Raw genomic sequence first — 19,140 nt, 5'->3', positions numbered from 1 at the left:
ATAGAAAGGAAGATCAGTGGAATAGAATAGAGAACTCAGAAATAAGCCCAAACACATATGGGCACCTTATCTTTGACAAGGGAGGCACGAATATAAAATGGAAAAAAAGACAGCCTCTTCAATAAGTGGTGCTGGGAAAATTGGACAGCAACATGTAAAAGAATGAAAGTAGAACACTTCCTAACACCATCCACAAAAATAAACTCCAAATGGATTCAAGACCTACATGTAAGGCCAGACACTATCAAACTCCTAGAGGAAAACATAGGCAGAACACTCTATGACATCCATCAAAGCAAGATCCTTTTGGACCCACCTCCTAGAATCATGGAAATAAAATCAAGAATAAACAAATGGGACCTCATGAAACTTAAAAGCTTTTGCACAGTGAAAGAAACCATAAACAAGACTAAAAGGCAACCCACAGAATGGGAAACAATAATTGCCTATGAAACAACGGAAAAAGGATTAACCTCCAAAATATACAAGTAGCTCATGCATCTTAATACCAAAAAAGCAAATAACCCAATCCACAAATGGGCAGAAGACCTTAATCAGATGGGCAACAAACACATGAAAAGATGCTCCACATCACTCATCATCAGAGAAATGCAGGTCAAAGCCACAATGAGGTATCACCTCACACCAATCAGAATGGCCATCATCACAAAGTCTGGAAACCACAAATGTTGGAGAAGGTGCGGAGAAAAGGGAACTCTCCTGCACTGTTGGTGGGACTGTAAGTTGGTACAGCCACTATGGAAAACAATTTGGAGGTTCCTTAAAAAACTACAAATAGAACGACCATATGATCCAGTAATCCCACTCCTGGGCATATACCCAAAGAAAACCATAATCCCAAAAGAAACTTGTACCATAATGTTTATTGCAGCACTATTTACAATAGCCAGGACATGGAAGCAACCTAAATGCCCATCAACAAATGAATGGATACAGAAGATGTGGCATATATATACAACAGAATATTACTCAGCTATAAAAAGGGATGAGATGGAGCTGTATGTCATGAGGTGGATAGACTTAGAGTCTGTCATACAGAGTGAAGTAAGTCAGAAAGAGAAAGACAAATATTGTATGCTAACTCACATATACGGAATCTAAAAATGGTACTGATGAACTCAGTGACAAGAACAAGGACGCAGGTGCAGAGAATGGACTGGAGAACTCAAGGTTTGAGAGGGGGCAGGGGGTGAAGGGAAAGCCAAGACGAAGTGAGAGAGTAGCACAGACATATATATACTACCAACTGTAAAATTGATAGTCAGTGGGAAGTTGTTGTATAACAAAGGGAGTCCAACTCGAGGATGGAGGATGCCTTAGAGGACTGGGGTGGGGATGGTGGGGGGGACTCGAGGTGGGGGAGTCAAGGAAGGGAGGGAATACGGGGATATGTGTATAAAAACAGATGATTGAACCTGGTGTACCCCCCAAAAAATAAAAAAAATAAATTAAAAAAAAAAAGGAATGAAACTGAGTTATTTGTAGTGAGGTGGGTAGACCTAGAGTCTGTCATACAGAGTGAAGTTAGCCAGAAAGGGAAAAGCAAATACCGTATGCTAACTCATAGATATGGAATCTAAAATAATGGAACTCAGTGACAGGGTAAGAATAAAGATGCAGATGTAGAGAATGGACTTGAGGACATGGGGTGAGGGGCTAAGGGGAAGTTGGAACAAAGTGAGAGAGCAGCACTGACATACATACACTACCAAAAGTAAAATAGACAGCTAGTGGGAAGTTGCTGAATAACATAGGGAGATCAACTCGATGACTGGTGATGATTTAGAGGGTTGGGATAGGGAGGGTGGGATGGAGTCCAGGAGGGAGGGGATATGGGGATATATGTATAAGTACAGCTGATTCACTTTGTTGTACAGCAAAAACTCACAGAACACTGTAAAGCAATTATACTCCAATAAAGAGCTTAAAAGAATCCTCAAGAATGTGAGTGTTCTAATGATAAAAGCCAGTATTTATTAGTACTACCTTAAATGAATTGCATCATCTATTATGTGATTTAATCTTCAGTAACTCTATGGACCTGGACTTATTGTTTATTTTGTGCAGTTGAGGAAACTTGAGGCTTAAAGTTTCAATGACTTATTAAGGTTAAACAGCTAAAAGTGTACCAGATCTAGAGTCTAAATCTTGGAATATTGCTTTCTGAAGCAAGTGCTTCTAATTACTCTGCTATATTGCTTCTCCACAAAATGAATGAGATAATTTCTAAAAGTGTCATCATTGTTCCCAAAATGGAGCTCTTTTTCATCATAAAATTCTCTGAAGTGGATTATACATGGGAATATGTATGATATAATTAAAAGGTGACAACTGTATTTTCTTCATTTTGCAAATCAGTTGCCCTTAAAACCACACACATTTAGAAAATAGATTTAACATGTTTCATGGTTTCCAGTTACAACGTGGCTTTCTAAAAGCATATTCTTGGAAATGTCCAAGATCATATTTGGTCAAGCAAAGGATGGTAAGCAAAAGATGGTTCAACAGAAAAAACAAACAAACAAAAAAAACAACAACAACAAACAAGCAAACAAAAGAAACTCACACACACACACAAAAAAAACCCAATTCAACTGTTTCTGGAAAAAGACAAAAGAAATACACAATTGGAAAGAATAAAAAGGATGAGCTTAAAAGTTTAGCTTTACTGTTATTTTAATAGCCTGGAGCCCTTTGTCTTCTGCATGGCTCTAATGAGAGCATTTTTTACTTCTTTGTTTCTAAGACTATAAATGAGTGGATTAAGCATGGGGATGACCATAGTATAAAAAACAGAAGCCACTTGATCCTTTCCCAAGGAGTAGGACTTAATTGGTTTTAAATAAGTAAAAATCATAGAGCTGTAAAAGATAGTGACGCCCAGGAGATGGGAGGTGCAAGTTGAGAAGGCTTTTCGCTTCCCTGAAGTGGAAGTGATTTTCAGGATAGTAGACAGGATGGACACATAGGACACAGATATTGTGCTAAGAGACACCACTAGGGTGGAGCCAGCAGAAATGAAAATCATAATTTCAATGTTATGTGTGTCAGTGCAGGACAGGGCTAAAATTGCGGGTCCGTCACAGAAAAAGTGATAGATCCTATTGGAGTTGCAGAAATCCAATCTGCTCATGCAAAGCACATTGACAAATGAGTCTATCAAGCCAATCAAATAGGATGCAAAGACTAGGAAGCAGCAGCGTCTTATAGACATAACAACTGGGTAATGCAGTGGGTTGCAGATAGCTACATAGCGATCACAGGCCATTGAGGAAAGAAGACAACATTCAGTGGCACCCAAGAAGATAAAGAAATACATCTGGGTGAAGCATTTCAGAGATGAAATATACTTGGTGGACGTCAGTAAGTTTTCTAAGGTTTTAGGGGTGATGACAGTTGAGTAACAGAGGTCAAGAAATGACAGGTGACTGAGAAGAAAATACATGGGAGTGTGAAGCTGGAGATGCAGGTGGATGATCAGCATCATGCCTGCATTCCCCAGCACAGTGATCAGGTAGATGAGGAGAAACAGCATAAAGAGGACCAGCTGGAGCTCTTCAGAATCTGTCAGTCCCATGAGGATGAAGCCAGACGCATGTGTGGTATTCCTTCTACCCATAGTATTCATGTGCTCTAAACTGCTGAGTAATCAAAGTTGAAGCTTAGCAAGAATTACTCCAAAAATGTTGTGTTTCTATAAATGACATGACATTTATATTAGTTTATTGTTTCTAGAAAGTACAATAATGAAGCATGCACAGAGTATGAAGAGAAAAATCTTGATTTGCAAATATAGAAATAAGTATAAATTAACATCTGAATATAATATAACAAAAGCTAATGTATTAAATAAGTAGAATAAGCCTGACACTGTTCTAAATGCTTTCTGTAATTATTGCATTTAATACCCATGAGATTATTATACCATAGTACCTTTAGCCACATTTTTTTTAAGATGAGAGTAAAGGCACAGAAAATTTAGGTAACTTATCCAATGTCAAAGCTATTAAATGTTATCTCTATAATTCTAGCAAGATACATTGACCCCAGAAAGCAGGCCCATAATACTATATTCTTCTTTATGATTAATTTCAGCAAATCCTGAGGAAAATAATGCTAGATGTATAATAAAAATGATTGAAAAATAGTTTTAATGCACCACATACTGTTCTTTTCTTTCCAATATTATTTAATACTAATAAAAAATAAATTTCAAACTTAGTGGACTTTAGTAGGATATATTAAAACCATAGACCATATATTAGTATTAAGCTCCAAATGATAAGATGTCTTCCAAACTTGACCATTCAAATTTGTTCCTTCCAAAATTATATTTCTAAAATACATACATTGATTTCAGACCCTGATTACATCAACTCTATATTTCTGGTTCTACAAATTCTGGCATTACTTAGGGTAAAGTCTAAATGATATCTGAATGCATATTCTAATAATGTCCCTGTTTTATTTGATCCTTACTAAAACCTTCAAATTTTAAGAATAATACTTACCTGGAGCCAAAGTTGTTGAAAAAAACACTTTCTTCCAATATTATCTGTCTAGAAGTATGTCAACCTCAAATTTTGCTCACAAATAAAATATGAAGACCATTTCAGTTGAAAATTCCTATAATATAATATGTTTTCTTTGAGATAAATTCTGCTTAAATTTTAGTACAATCATTTTATTTTATTCTGAGGGAATAATAAATCAACCTATAAATTTCATTCAGCTCCTAATCAATTGTAAAATTTGCCAGGAAGTTATGTTTAAAAACAATAGCATGGACCTATTGTGATCGTCCATAAGCAGAGTATGACTTGCCTCTTATCCTGATAATCTGAGCGCCTCATATACCAGGGATCGATAATAATGCAACATTTGCTCATCCCTCTGGAACAATTTCCAAGGAAGATTGCTTGGCATGTCTCCAAGGACAATAGTTCAAGAACTAAATGCAGCTATGCTAGGTTTTGAGAAGCTAGTCATATTTTCCCTTAGAAGCCACACAATGAAGAGTCTAATGGTTTGGTCTTACTTTGTGAAGTTGTAAATTTATGTCTGGAGTGGTAGAGAAACTCTAGAGAATACTTATCTATTCTATGACTGAAACCATCAGGGACAGAATGATACATTTTTCACAATGAAAGTTTTATATTTAAATGTGCGATATATTATGGAAGTAAATATATTCATTAGGAAGTAAATTAGAATATAACAAAATTCAAAGAATGATGTGAAAACAATTCACAACTATTCTAACATTTTAATGAATTTCTCCAACTTTTTTGGTTCATAGAATGCTTATTTGTTTGCCTCTAAATTTGTATCATTATTATCATACTATATATTCAGTATCCATCCTCACTTTATAACTAAAATTTCATAATATAAGATGATCAATGTTGTAGTAAGCTTTCATAAAACCCATCATTTCATATATTACACATTGAATGATACCCCATAACCAACCAACTTCCCTTGAGAAGTGTTCATCAGATATTAAGTACTTTATTGAGGCTTGTTCATCAAAGATGAGGAAGCAAAGGAAGTCTCTAAAAAAGGTTAGACTTAGAATCAGATTAAAATATTCTTGTGAATCTTTCATTAATTTATGATAATTAAAACAATTTTACTGTGGCTTTAAAAGTGACTCTTACAGAAAAGAGTCATCTGCTCATACTCCAGAATTTCAGGAGACAATTTGTTGGTGTGAATAGTGGAGCTACTTTTGTATGTATTATATCTGTGATGAACTTTGAAAGGGCAATTCTACTCATCAAAACTCAGTGCTGCTAAAACAGTTGTGAAATAAAATTTATATTTTATAGCAAGACAAGAAAAATTTAAACAAAAAATTGTTCTCTGCTCTTTGGCCCTTTCTCTTCCACCACTGTGCATGTGTATCTGCATTATACATCCACCAAACCTCCCCATCAGCAGAAATACCTCCTCAACCATAAAGAGCAACATTCTCCCAACATCAACAAGACAACTCCTTAAGAGGTAACATTCCTTCTTGATCTCATATGGGGCCATGATGACCTATGACCCATTCTTGCTTAAATCTGGATTGTGTACACTGTCAATTATACATCATTTAATTTTATCCCTCTTTCTCAAGAAGGTATATAACTGTCTTTGACCTCTAATGGGCAAGACAGTTCTTGGAGCTTTATGAGAGGTTGATCCCAAGTTATCATCCTCAACTTGGCTTCAATAAAATTTTCCATTTCTTTCTTAGAGAGGACAATTAATTTTTCATTGACATCAGTTTATTTGCAAATCAAAATGGCAGCATAAACCTAGTTTACAATTGGTAACTTTGGGAGTTAAGCCAAATGAGAGACTAATGGTAATCTTCAATGTAAATGCACTTCAGAAACCATGGTGATTGCAAAATTACCAGGAGCAAGGTTTTCTTGCTTAGTATTTTTTAACACTGAAACCCATTTGTTCATGTTTAGTGTTATTTATGATTTCAAGCTATTCTTATACCATTTATTGTGTCATATCAGAATCCAAAGCCTGATTAGAGATTTTTTTAAATCTCTCTTGATTTAATGATGATATAATTTCATTCCCTAATTCATTACAGTTTTAACTATGCTATATATATTTATATATATTTTTCCTTTCTCTTTTTATTCTAGAATGATGGACCAGGGATAAATATGAAGAGCATATTCAAAAACATATAGGGACATTTAATCATAACACTGCACAAATTAAACATATTTCTACATATATATAACAAGAAAAGTGTGGTATGTTTTGTGCTCTTATTTATTTTTGTTTGTTTGTCTTTTTTGGCACACAGGCTTAGTTGCTCCATGGCACGTGGGATCTTCCTGGAGCAGGGATCGAACCTGTGTCCCCTGCATTGGCAGGCGGATTCTTAACCACTGCACCACCTAGGAAGCCCTGTTTTGTGCTCTTAGAGAGAGACTAACAAAGAAATATTAAAACAAAAATAGAAATTAGATACATAATTTTATTGATACTAAATGAATATAAAGTCTTGAAATGATCTACAGAAGAACACATATGCAGTGCAAGTGAAAATAAAAATAATACATACAATTAGAACCACAGTAAACATAAATAAGATTCAACAGTCAAGATGTTTCACACAATTATAAAAACTTGAGCATTGAAGTGATAATGCATGGATGAAAACCCATGGGAGAAAATGAAAGAAAGGGAAGTATAATCAATTTAATAATTCTCAGTGATGGTGATGAAATATCTTGAGAGCAACCAATGAGAATCAGACACTATGCTTAGAAGGAAAAAAATTAATGAGTTAACACAGTAGCCTCAATAAGTCCCTAAAATAAACCAGTAATATAGATCAGAGGAGAAAATTAAAAATTTTAAACCAAATATATACATGTGCACAGGCAGATCCCTTCACAAGAATTATCCTCAGCTATCCCCAATACTGGAGACTGACTATCTTTATAGGAGATTTGTTTGTGATACACAGTATATGAGAAGTCCTAATCAGTTGACTCCAATGATTTAAAATCATATAAACAAAGTATAAATCTGTGTATACTCATTTACATATTCTAACCATTAAGGGAAAAAAATCATTTGGAAAGGAATCTGTTAATCACCATGCCATTTTTAATATATGAGATGATTTTGAAAGATTTCCAGAAATAGAATTTTCAAGTAATGTTTTTGAGTGGCAATATGCATAGAACGGTCCAAATACCAAAGAAAGATGAAAATTTGAGTAAGGCAGAATTCTTCACCTTAATGAATTCATCACTGTGCTTTCACAAGCCAAAAAGAAGCAAAGAAAACATATATTTACATGTTGCATATGTGATACATTTGTTCCATATTGTGGAGAGAAACACATGACCAAGAGATCTCTTCTCTCTAAGAGTTTACAAACTTTCTGGAGAGAGAAAAACACTAAAAACACACATTTTCTTTTAAAAGCACCTCATCAAATTAATCTTCAATTCATTTCAATAAACATTAAAATATGACTGCCCAACTCCTTTGGCTACTACTCAATGATTCATGCAGAGTGAAGGCAGTGCTGAGGGCTTCATCTTGTCCAAGGGTCATTTTGTAACAATGCCTGGGAAACTTCATGAAAAGTGGTTTATGAGCTACTTTCAAGGAAAAATAAAATGAAAACACAGTTCCCCCTCTTCTGCCTCATTTGGAGAAATAATAATCTCTCTAGATATCTCTAGAAATGATAATCTCTCCAAAATGCATAAGGAATTATGCTACATTTACCTATAGACTCACACACACACACATTTAAAAGTTTTTCAAGTCTTTGAACTTAGGGAGGCCCATTATGGTGACTAAGAAATTAAACTCTGCTGTTTTTGATGGAATCTGAACTATATTTCATAAATGCACCACTTCTTTGCATAATCAGAGATCATGTTTTGCAGATCAGTGATCAAAATTTTAACTGTAATGGCAAAATAAATCCACATTACAAAGAGATGTTGCTATATTACCCAAAGTTGCTTGTCTTCTCTAGTCATTACTGAAATAACTTCAACCACTTTCCCCTCCAACCTGGGACTTATATTTGCTTTTGTTAATTCTGCCCTCAGGTTATCAGCTATCTTTTTTTAATAAGATTTAAAAGTCATCATCTCTTAATGTACTAATTTTCCACTCTTACTTTGTTGATTGCTGAGAAAACAAAATGTCAACCATATGAAAAGTCAATTTATTAACTTATGACATGCTTATTCAGGAATATTCAGGGAGGTCATACATGTGTTTTTACTTGTTTGTGCATGTTTATCTCTGAATAATGTACTGAAATGAACTCCTTACACAATGATTCAGTATTCCATACACACAAATAAAATAATAATTCACTTCCTACATTTCTGAAGACTCTGTTATCATTTATTTTATTTTATTTTATTTTATGTCTGTGGGGGTTACTCTACTATTTTCCTAACTCTTGGAGTAGTTGTATTCCTGAAACCCTCCAGATTTGCTTTAATTGCAATATGCAGAAACTTATGGAAACAGTTTTCTCTGTATGACTCTCAGGAGAGCATTTTTTACATCTTTATTCCTCAAACTATAGATGAGTGGATTCAGCATTGAAATGACAGTGGTATAGAGTATGGATGCCAGCTGTGCCTGGGTCAAGGATGATGTGTTATCAGGCTGCAAATATGTGAAAATCAGGGACACATAGAAGATGGTCACCCCTATGAGGTGGGAGGCGCAGGTAGAAAAGGCTGTCTGCCTACTGCAGACCACATCTTCAGGATGGATGAGATGATGGCAGTGTAGGTGACTGTGATGTGGAAGAGAGAGCTTAGAAGGGTGAATCCAGCTAAAACAAAGATCACCATTTCTGTGCCAAGTGCATCCACACAGGACAGCGCCAAAAGAGCTGTGGTGTCACAGAGAAATGAGTGATGCTGGTATCAAAGAATGCCAAACTGCTGATCACACAGATGGATACAGAGAATTGGTGAAGCCAAACACATAAGGCATGTCTCCCACACTTTCTGGGGCATGACCACTGTATACAATAAGGGATTGCAGATCGCTACATAGCTGTCATAGGCCATTGATCCCGGAAGAAAACACTCACTACATGCCAAACCCATAAAAAAGTACATTTGAACAAAGCAGGTAACAAAGGAGATGGTTTTCCGTTTTCACTGGAAATTTACCAGTGCCTTGTGTGTTATAGCAGAGGAATAACATATGTCAATGTATGCTAAATTGCTAAGAAAACGTACGTAGGTGTGTGAAGCTGAGAGTCAATTCTGATGAACTTAATTAGTCCAAGGTTCTCCCAAACAGTGAAGAAATAAAGAGAAACATCCAGAAAAGGCTGACTTGTAGTTCAAGGAGATTTGCAAATCCAGAGAGGATGAAGCAAGTCACCTCTGTGAAATTGTTCCCAGCCATTTCTAACAACTCAGACCTTTGACTCCCTGCTGAAAAATAACAAAAGTTAGAGAAGGATTCAAGTCCAAATAGCTGATAATCAGCATTGACCTAGACTCCCATAATGAGAGAGTAATAGATGGGAAGAAAAAAGTTAATAACTTCAAGTTAATTAGGAATTTGTGTATGATATTTGCTTTTCAAATATAGAGCTGAGAAATGCTAAAAAAAAAAAAAAAAATTCCAAGTTCACAATCATGAGGAATTTGTTGCACTCTAAAAGACATCTATCTGGAATAATTTTCAAAGAGATTCCTCTGGAGATATACCATCCTCTACCCTGGTCTATCACTGTGACCCAAATCATATACTTAGAAGTTAACCTGTAGTAATTAATTACTTATACTGTGTTCTTAGAAAATATAAAGCTGGTCTACAATTTGTAAATTTATTGATACCTTTGTGAAGCAGTCTTAAATTTTCAACACCCAACAGCAAGTTTACAAGGTAGTTTTAGGAGCTTAATAAGATTTAGGTAGACATGTGTAATATTTCCTTGGACACAATTAAGCTTTCCTAAATTTTGAAATATATATATGTATATATTATAATATAGTAATATAATACATAAAATATATTTTACAAAATGGTATATATAAATATATATATACTTACACATAATATATAAAATAAAATATATAAATTTATATATATATATAAAAGGAAACATCCTGCTTACATTACATGTTATTTCTTTCCATCTTTTAGTATCTCTCATGTTCACAGTGTGCCTATTTATTTACCCATTTGTTCCTTTAACTAGTATTTAGTCAAGGAAGGCATTTTGTCTTGCCTGTCATTAAAGGCACTTTTCCTAAAGCTTACTGGAAGGTGCAAGCATGTAAAAATAAAAACTATCTCATGAGAAATACACACACAGACACACAATAATGAAAAGAAGAGAATGATAAAATTAGACTTACCTGGGATTTAGTCATCTAAAAGAAACCCCCTTCTCTTTCAGCATGCTTCCACCTGTTTTCAGGTTTACAATCAGACAACAAGAAGAGAAAACATTATGCAATCTTTACAAAATTCACCATAAATTTTTGGCATAAAGCTGTATCTGCCTTGTGTACAAATCTGAACCCCATGAAATCTCAACATGATGGCTTGGATCTGTTGCTGTTTTTGCTGCTGCTGTGGTTGTGAGCACAGAGCTCTGTTTCCTATATAATGGACCCTTAATGATATTAGGAAGTTGATGGAAGAAATGTTGGTGGTTTTGATGACAGTCTATTACCTTCCACTGATAGGATAAAAAATAGGAGCCAAATTAGCAAAATAATCACATATTTTTATGTACCTTCTCAAGAATTAAAAACAATTCTTAGTTGAAATTTACATTTGCATTTCAGAATTATGTTCTCAGTGTATTTATAAAGCAGTCCCATGACAAATGATTGTCTTCTGAAATCTAGTGCTAGGCAGTCTTTTTGTAACAACATCTCTTTTTAAATTCACAAACTCATATCATAAAGGAATTGTTCAATTAGCACATTTGATCTCTTGAGATTTGTATTTTAATTGTACTCCAAGGTTTATTTTTAATTTGCCTGGGATATATCTCCAGTGAAATGCTTGGAAATAAATATTCCTTACTTTTGTGTGTTTCAGTTAAAATGTCCATAAACCTACTGAAAAATGTAATTAATATAGTTTGAAAAATTACATTTAATTTGATGTTATATACATAACATTTCACAATGTTTTTCTCAAAGTTTAGTAAATATATATAGGACTTCCCTGGTGGTTCAGTGGTTAAGAATCTGCCTGCCAGTGCAGGGGCATGGGTTTGATCCCTGGTCTGGGAAGATTCCACATGCCACAGAGCAACTAAGCCCATGTACCACAACTACTGAGCATGCACTCTACAGCCCACGAACCACAACTATTGAGCCCACGTGCCACAACTACTGAAGCCCACATGCCTAGAGCCTATGCTCCACAACAAGAGAAGCCACAGCAATGAGAAACCTGAGCACCACAACAAAGAGTAGTCCCTGCTCACTGCAACTAGAAAAAGCCCGCCCACAGCAACGAAGACCCAATGCAGACAATAAAAAAAAAATTAATTTATTAAAAATAAAATATATATATGAGACACATGGTACTAGAAGATATCAGATAACAAGTGCCCCTACCTGGGCTTCCCAGGTTAATTTCCCAGCAGAGAGAAGTGAGTTTTCCTATGTACTGACTTAATGGTGTTAATACACAATGAAATCATGTTACCACCTATGTCAATAAAACATGTATATATTTTTTTTTCATAAATTTATTTATTTATTTATTGGCTGTTTTGGGTCTTCTTTGCTGCACACGGGCTTTCTCTAGTTGCAGTGAGTGGGGGCTACTCTTCATTGTGGTGTGCTGGCTTTTCATTGCCATGGCTTGTCTTGGTGTGGAGCACGGGCTCTAGGCACGTGGGCTTCAGTTGTTGTGGCACACGGGCTCAATTGTGGCTCACAGGCTCTAAAGTTACTCCACAGCATGTGGGATCTTCCTGGAGCAGGGATTGAACCCGAGTCCCCTGCATTGGCAGGTGGATTCTTAACCACTGTGCCACCTAGGAAGACCCAACATGTACATATTTTTTAATGCAGGCATTCAATGATTTTTAATTGACTGTTTTTGGGTACATATACAAAATAATTGAGAATAAGTGTGACATCTGGGACAATAAACACAAAATCTTAAGAAAAATTAAAGTTTATGTTCTCAGTTTCATGATCAGCTGATAGCTCAGTACTTTAAAAAAATTTTAACTGCATTATCATTGTATTCATTGTTAGTTTATTTTTTAAGCAGCTTTGTAGGACACACCCTATAAAGATTCTAGATTAGTAAGTCTGAGATTGACCCACAAAAGTGAAATTTTTAAAGTGCCTCAGGTCCATGGACTATTTCCAAATACTAGCTTAGAATGATCTCACAGACTTGTCTAAATTACTTTTCCACTGTTATCATTATATTTTCTTATTTTACTTACCTTTAGAAGGTATTTAGTATTACAGTGAGAAAACAAGCGAGATTCTTTGCTGGGGAAGAAACAAATACATCTCTTGCTCTCTTGTCACATTAGAGATTTTAAAAAAGGAAAAAAAAATCTGTTATAGATGGGCCATATCACTTAAGGGTGATCAACATATTCAGATATTAGGACAAAAGAAATGGTACTACATTTTTTTCCCCATCTAGTATGTGTCTTGAAAAAATTAAATTTGAAAGAATTGGGCTGTAAATCTGTAACCTCAAATTTTCATCCATTATCTTTCTTCTTTCAAAACACTTTTATTAAGCTGCTATTGAATGACTGCTTTGAGTGGGACTGCAAAGAAGGGAATAAAATTCTCTCCACATATGCGTTCCTTAGAGTTGGTTGCCTCTTTCAAGATTCATAATTTAACTCAGTTCTTCAATATTCTATTTGGTGAACTAATAGGTACTGTGATCTGTCACTGTCCATGTCCTTTCCCTTTCTTTCATGACCTTGATACTTCTCAAAATTAGTGGTCAAGTATTTTTCACTATGTCCCTCAATATGTTCACCTGTTGCTTTCTCTTGATTAACTTGAAGTAACTCATTATGGAAAAAAGTACCAGTGAGATGATATGTATGACTTTTTCATTATTATTAGAGGATATATGATGTTGTTAAGTGATATTACTTGTGAAGTTAAACTTGCTTACTTCTTTAAATATATAGTGTCTGCCAGACTTCTTTACTGTAAAGATATGATTCTTTACTGTGTAATCTATATAAATTAACATTTATATGTAATTATATATGTTTACATGTATTGAATACTATTAACATTCTTCCTTAAATTAATATTCTTTACTATGTGATTCATATAAATTCATGTATATGGAAGAAAATTTAGACTATGTACATATTTCATTTATACTTTCTGACATCCATCAGTATGTTGCCTTTACCAATTATGGTGGTGTTTTCATAGTAAATTTCCATTTCCTTTATCCTTTCAACATATTTTAATTAAAAATATTCTCTACAGAAGAGTTATTCTTTCTTTCTTTCTTTCTTTCTTTCTTTCTTTCTTTCTTTCTTTCTTTCTTTCTACCAATATGCACTCATTGATAAGTATTTCATCCTTTGGGGTTATTGTTAAAACACAATCACTTATTCTGTTACTCAAATCAGTTTAGCAATGATGATTCAGTGGAACCATTACTTAATTATCTCCAGCATACTTTGCTATTCTGACATGGTCTTGCTGTTTGTTGTATGTTTGTTTTGCTTTCACTTCTTACATCCTGGCAGCACAAAGTGCTCCAGGTTTATACTTTCCTGGACTCAGCTCTAGAAACAACCACTTCTCCAAGGATCCCTGCTAGCTCTTATGAGAGTACAGTATTCAGAAACCAGGATACGAACAACATTTTATTTTCATGTGTGCATTTATATTTTCCCCCTCAGAATATATCACAAATATTCAATATTTTAATGGTTTTAAGTATTCAAGCTTTTGTAATGATAACTTTAAAAGTGAAGACTATGAGATTCGATTATGCAGTACATTCATTAAATATTTACATTTATTAGAGTATAATACTTAAACTTTTAGATAAACAGAATTGCACTGATGAAGGACTTAGGTTTTATTAGGTCCTTTGAAAAGTAATTTAATAAAGTATCAAAATAAAAATTTTATGCATGTTTTACTAAATATTTCCATTATTGGAAATCTATCAAGATGAAGACAATTAGAAAAAGGAATGAATTTTATATACAGACTTTATCATTATGCTATAAATTGCTTTGTAAAATGCTAAAACCCATAGTATTTAACCCAGGATGTGGATACTCTGTTGGGCCCAATATAAATTTAAAATTTTTTATGTCATTATGAGATATCATTCAGAGAGCTACTTGCCATGTCCTATGGACTCCCTTACTAAGCCAGTTTTACTTTTGAAACCTGGTTATAACAATAACATTGATTACTTTCTTTTGAAAATGCATAACCATTATTTGAATAGGTAATCAAAATATTTGACATTGGGATTATTCTGGAAGAAAATATGGCCCAAATAAAACTAATGGAATAAAATTTGCTTTAACACATTTTGTGACGTATTTACTTATATGTAATTGTCAAGCAATAAGAAAAAAAGTCCATAGACACATATTTTAACAGGTGAGATTTATTGCGATGAGCTACATATTATTCCCTCTGAATATCTGTAGATATTAAATGTTAATAAATATTCTTTACACTAACTCAAAACCATTGTTTACTGCATATTGCAAAAACATCACCAGCAAAGATGATGTTTGCTTTTTACCACCTGTGGCAAGGACAAGGGTGCTGACCTGAGATTCTGATGCATGTCTGAGGAAGCAGGAAAGTGAACAATGCAATGATTCACATAAGCAACATGGGATTCTAATAGTCATTTTGTTAAGAAAATAAAAATTAATATAGTTTCAAATGGCTATATTGTGTTATGGATATTTCCTAAAGTCTGATTTTTAATGAATTCCAATGTGCTCTGATATAGAACACTTTTGTTTTGCTATTTGGGTATTTCCATTAAACTACTGGCAGAAATGGAGTTGCCATAAAAAAGTCCTTTGGTGACTGTGGAATTACTTTTTAAAATTAGTCAAAGTTTAACAGTTCTAGGTCAATATGGAATACATAATGTATACAGAAAGTTGTATTTGTTTATATAAAATGGTAGGAGGCCTCTGTACAAATATATGAACATGTGTGTGTTTTAATTCTACCTCTTAAATCTTCATGTTTTCTGATCTTCATTAAGCTTTTAACTCCATTGATCCTTTGTTCCCTCAAGTGTAAAATGGATTAACTCTTTTAGAGTTGTAAAGAAGAAGGAAGATTGAGTCTACTCTCTGTAACTGATTGTCTCTAGTTATGAGTATGTGTGTGTGTATGTGTATGTGTTTCTGTATGCATGTTTGTGTGATTATACTGTCTTTTAGTAGCTGCAAACACTGTGAAGTACAGCAGAGAGTGCATTCCATTATTTATAACTGATATATTGCTGTTAGTTCTAACTAAATATGTATATACTCCATTGCATTGTTACACAAATTTAGCCTCAAGTATGTTAAAAAAAACAAACAGGATTTTGCCATATCATATTATTGCCTATAAAGCAGATAAAATATATTATATTCTACAAAAATCATCATTTTTGTTTCATGAGCAAACTAAAGGAAAATGACCTGACAGCATCTCCACATACCTCCCCGCCACACAGAGATAGAAGGGGTATCAGGTGTGCTGTTCTTATCATTCATCCCACTTTGAAGTAAGCACAACAATCTGGCTGGATCATCCAGTGTTAATGAGAAGTGGGATATATGGCTTTTCAAGTGTATTATTCAGAAAGTAACAGTCCCTCTTTTAGCTGATCAGAAGATGGGGAACGGCTAATGTCACAGCCAACCCCTGAGTTATAGCCCTTCCTGCAAACTCCAAATCCATTAGTTGGGAAGGCACTAGCTTCTCCTATAGCTTGAGCTTGAGGCTGAAAAACAAGCCTTATAATTGACACCATGCAATGGGACAGAATGCTGGTATTGTCACAATAGGGCTTCACTACACTTCTGGGTGAGCAATGGCTGGGGTCCAAGTCTTGCAGCTATAAACAATGCCAGAACATGTGACCTGAGCTGACACTTCAGCATCTGTTCTGATTGTATGTTGCTGATGTCCATGAAATCCCTCTAAGGGAATGGATTCATGATCTCTGGAAGAAAAGAATTTCTCCTCAGGATCAATAACAAGTTGTTGCTCAGGTTTAAGTAAAAAGTAATAGTTTATTAGAGAGCAGTTAGAGAAAGAGTACAATAGCTTCTGGCACAGACACCAGAAGGGGTTGGAGAGACCCCAAAGGGGGTGTACATGTGTGTCTTATATACCCTAAAAGGAGAAGTTAATTAGCTCATAAGATTCAGAATTTCTCTTGCACACAAACATTCGGATAATCACCAAACAGCTTCAAAGTAAGAGCTTTAAAGTTTAGTGAATGCCTCCCTGCACTTGTTAGCCATCACTCCAGTTCATTGTGTGATTAGAATAAATGGTCATAAATTATAAGATACATGAAATGTATACAACTGGGCCCATAAAATTTTCTAATTGGGAGTCTCTTCTTGCTTAAGCTTATCCTATTTCCATCATATTCCTATCATTGCTGTGCTACAAAACTTAGGGGCTGAAAACAGTAACCATTCACTTTTCTCAGAAATCTGCCATGTGGGTAGAGCTGGATAGGGATGAAGTCTCTCCACTCTCCAGTGTGTCATTTGGGATCACTGGAATAGCTCAGACTGGGATAGCTGGAGGTTGGCTGTGCATCTCTTTTTCAGGTAGTCGTAGGGCCTCTCTCTTAAGCTCTCTTCAACAATGGCCTTGGAATAGTTCGAGAGCAAGTGTTCCAAAAGCACGAGGCTGATGTTGCAAGCTTCTCAGGTCCTAGGTTCAGAAATTCCAGAACATGATTCCTGTTGTCTCCTATGGGAAAGCAAGTCACTAAGACCACCAGATTCAAGAGGAAGAATCTCAATGAATTTACAGCCATCTTTAATCCATGATTGCATTCCAGCATAATTTATTCTCTTCACTTCTCAACTCTATACTCTTCAGAGAAGCTTACAAAAAAAGCATCCAGGAGGGATTTGTTTTGCACAAATTATCCTTTAATTCTAAATCCTCCCTTCTCATCCATGTGGTGACTTCCACAATTTGTACCTCACTACATCAGTGATCCAAACCATTTCAACTAAAAATGACTGTTAGCATAAACCTTGACTTTGCTATGGGACACAGCTATCTATACTGAGGATAGTATAAATATATTTTTCTACATATAGAAAAAGAAAGACATGGCAACACTTGAAGTCCTCTAGTAATCCAGGGGACAACCCATCTAAAAAGGCTCTAAGAGGAAATGTCCAAGTATCCTAATGGGACACAATCAACAATCATCTGGACCTTCCCCAATGCAACAGATGGAGATGTTGATCTCCATATGACACAATGAGCTGCCCAGGATGCATATATCTCCTTCCTTCCTTCCTTCCTTCTTTCCTTCCTTCCTTCCTTCCTTCCTTCCTTCCTTCCTTCCTTCCTTCCTTCCTTCCCTCTTTCTTTCTTTATCTTTCTCTTTTCTTCTCTTCTTTAGAATTAGATTTAATGGAGACATAAAGACACATTTTTTTAATTTTAATCAATTTATTTATTTATTATTTTTTTGAGGTACACCAAGTTCAATCATCTGTACTTATACACATATTCCCATATTCCCTCCCTCCCTCAACCCCCCCCCAACCTCCCCGTCCCAGTCCTCTAAGGCATCTTCCATCCTCGAGTTGAACTCCCTTTGTTATACAGCAACTTCCCACTGGCTATCTATTTTACAGTTGGTAGTATATATATATATGTATGTCTATGCTACTCTCTCACTTCGTCACAGCTTCCCCTTCACCCCCTGCTCCCCCAAACCTCGGGTTCTCCAGTCCATTCTCTGTATCTGCGTCCTTGTTCTTGTCTTGTCACTGAGTTCATCACTACCATTTTTAGATTCTGTATATATGTTAGCATACAATATTTGTCTTTCTCTTTCTCACTTACTTCACTCTGTATGACAGACTCTAGGTCTATCCACCTCATGACATATAGCTCCATCTCATTCCTTTTTATACCTGAGTAGTATTCCATTGTGTATATATGCAATATCTTCTTTATTCATTAATTTGTTGAAGGGCATTTAGGTTGCTTCCATGTCCTGGCTATTGTAAATAGTGCTGCAATAAACATTATGGTACATGTTTCTTTTCAGAATATGGTTTTCTTTGGGTATATGCCCAGGAGTGGGATTACTGGATCATATGGTAGTTCTTTATTTAGTTTTTTAAGGAACCTCCAAACTGTTTTCCATAGTAGCTGTACCAACTTATATTCTCACCAACAGTGCAGGAGAATTCCCTTTTCTCCACACCCTCTCCAACATTTGTTGTTTCCAGATTTTGTGATGATGGCCATTCTGATTGGTGTGAGGTGATACCTCATTGTGGCTTTGACTTGCATTTCTCTGATGATGAGTGATGTTGAGCATCTTTTCATGTGTTTGTTGGCCATCTGTATGTCC

At 35.1% G+C, this 19,140-nt stretch overlaps 1 protein-coding gene and 1 pseudogene across 1 annotated transcript; both read right to left on the bottom strand.

The window, feature by feature from the left end:
• Nucleotides 1–2,692: 2,692 nt before the first annotated feature.
• On the bottom strand, nt 2,693–3,640 carry LOC130850152 (olfactory receptor 8H1-like). The gene has a single exon (XM_057729538.1). It carries the CDS (start codon nt 3,638–3,640, stop codon nt 2,693–2,695), a length of 948 nt encoding a protein of 315 aa, XP_057585521.1.
• A 5,399-nt stretch (nt 3,641–9,039) lies between these two features.
• Nucleotides 9,040–9,951, bottom strand: LOC130847858 (olfactory receptor 8I2-like; annotated as a pseudogene).
• Between the last annotated feature and the right edge of the window lie 9,189 nt (nt 9,952–19,140).

Source organism: Hippopotamus amphibius, chromosome 3 (assembly GCF_030028045.1).
Source record: "Hippopotamus amphibius kiboko isolate mHipAmp2 chromosome 3, mHipAmp2.hap2, whole genome shotgun sequence".
NCBI classification, from domain to species: domain Eukaryota; kingdom Metazoa; phylum Chordata; class Mammalia; order Artiodactyla; family Hippopotamidae; genus Hippopotamus; species Hippopotamus amphibius.
This window is presented reverse-complemented; position numbering and strand designations above follow the sequence as displayed.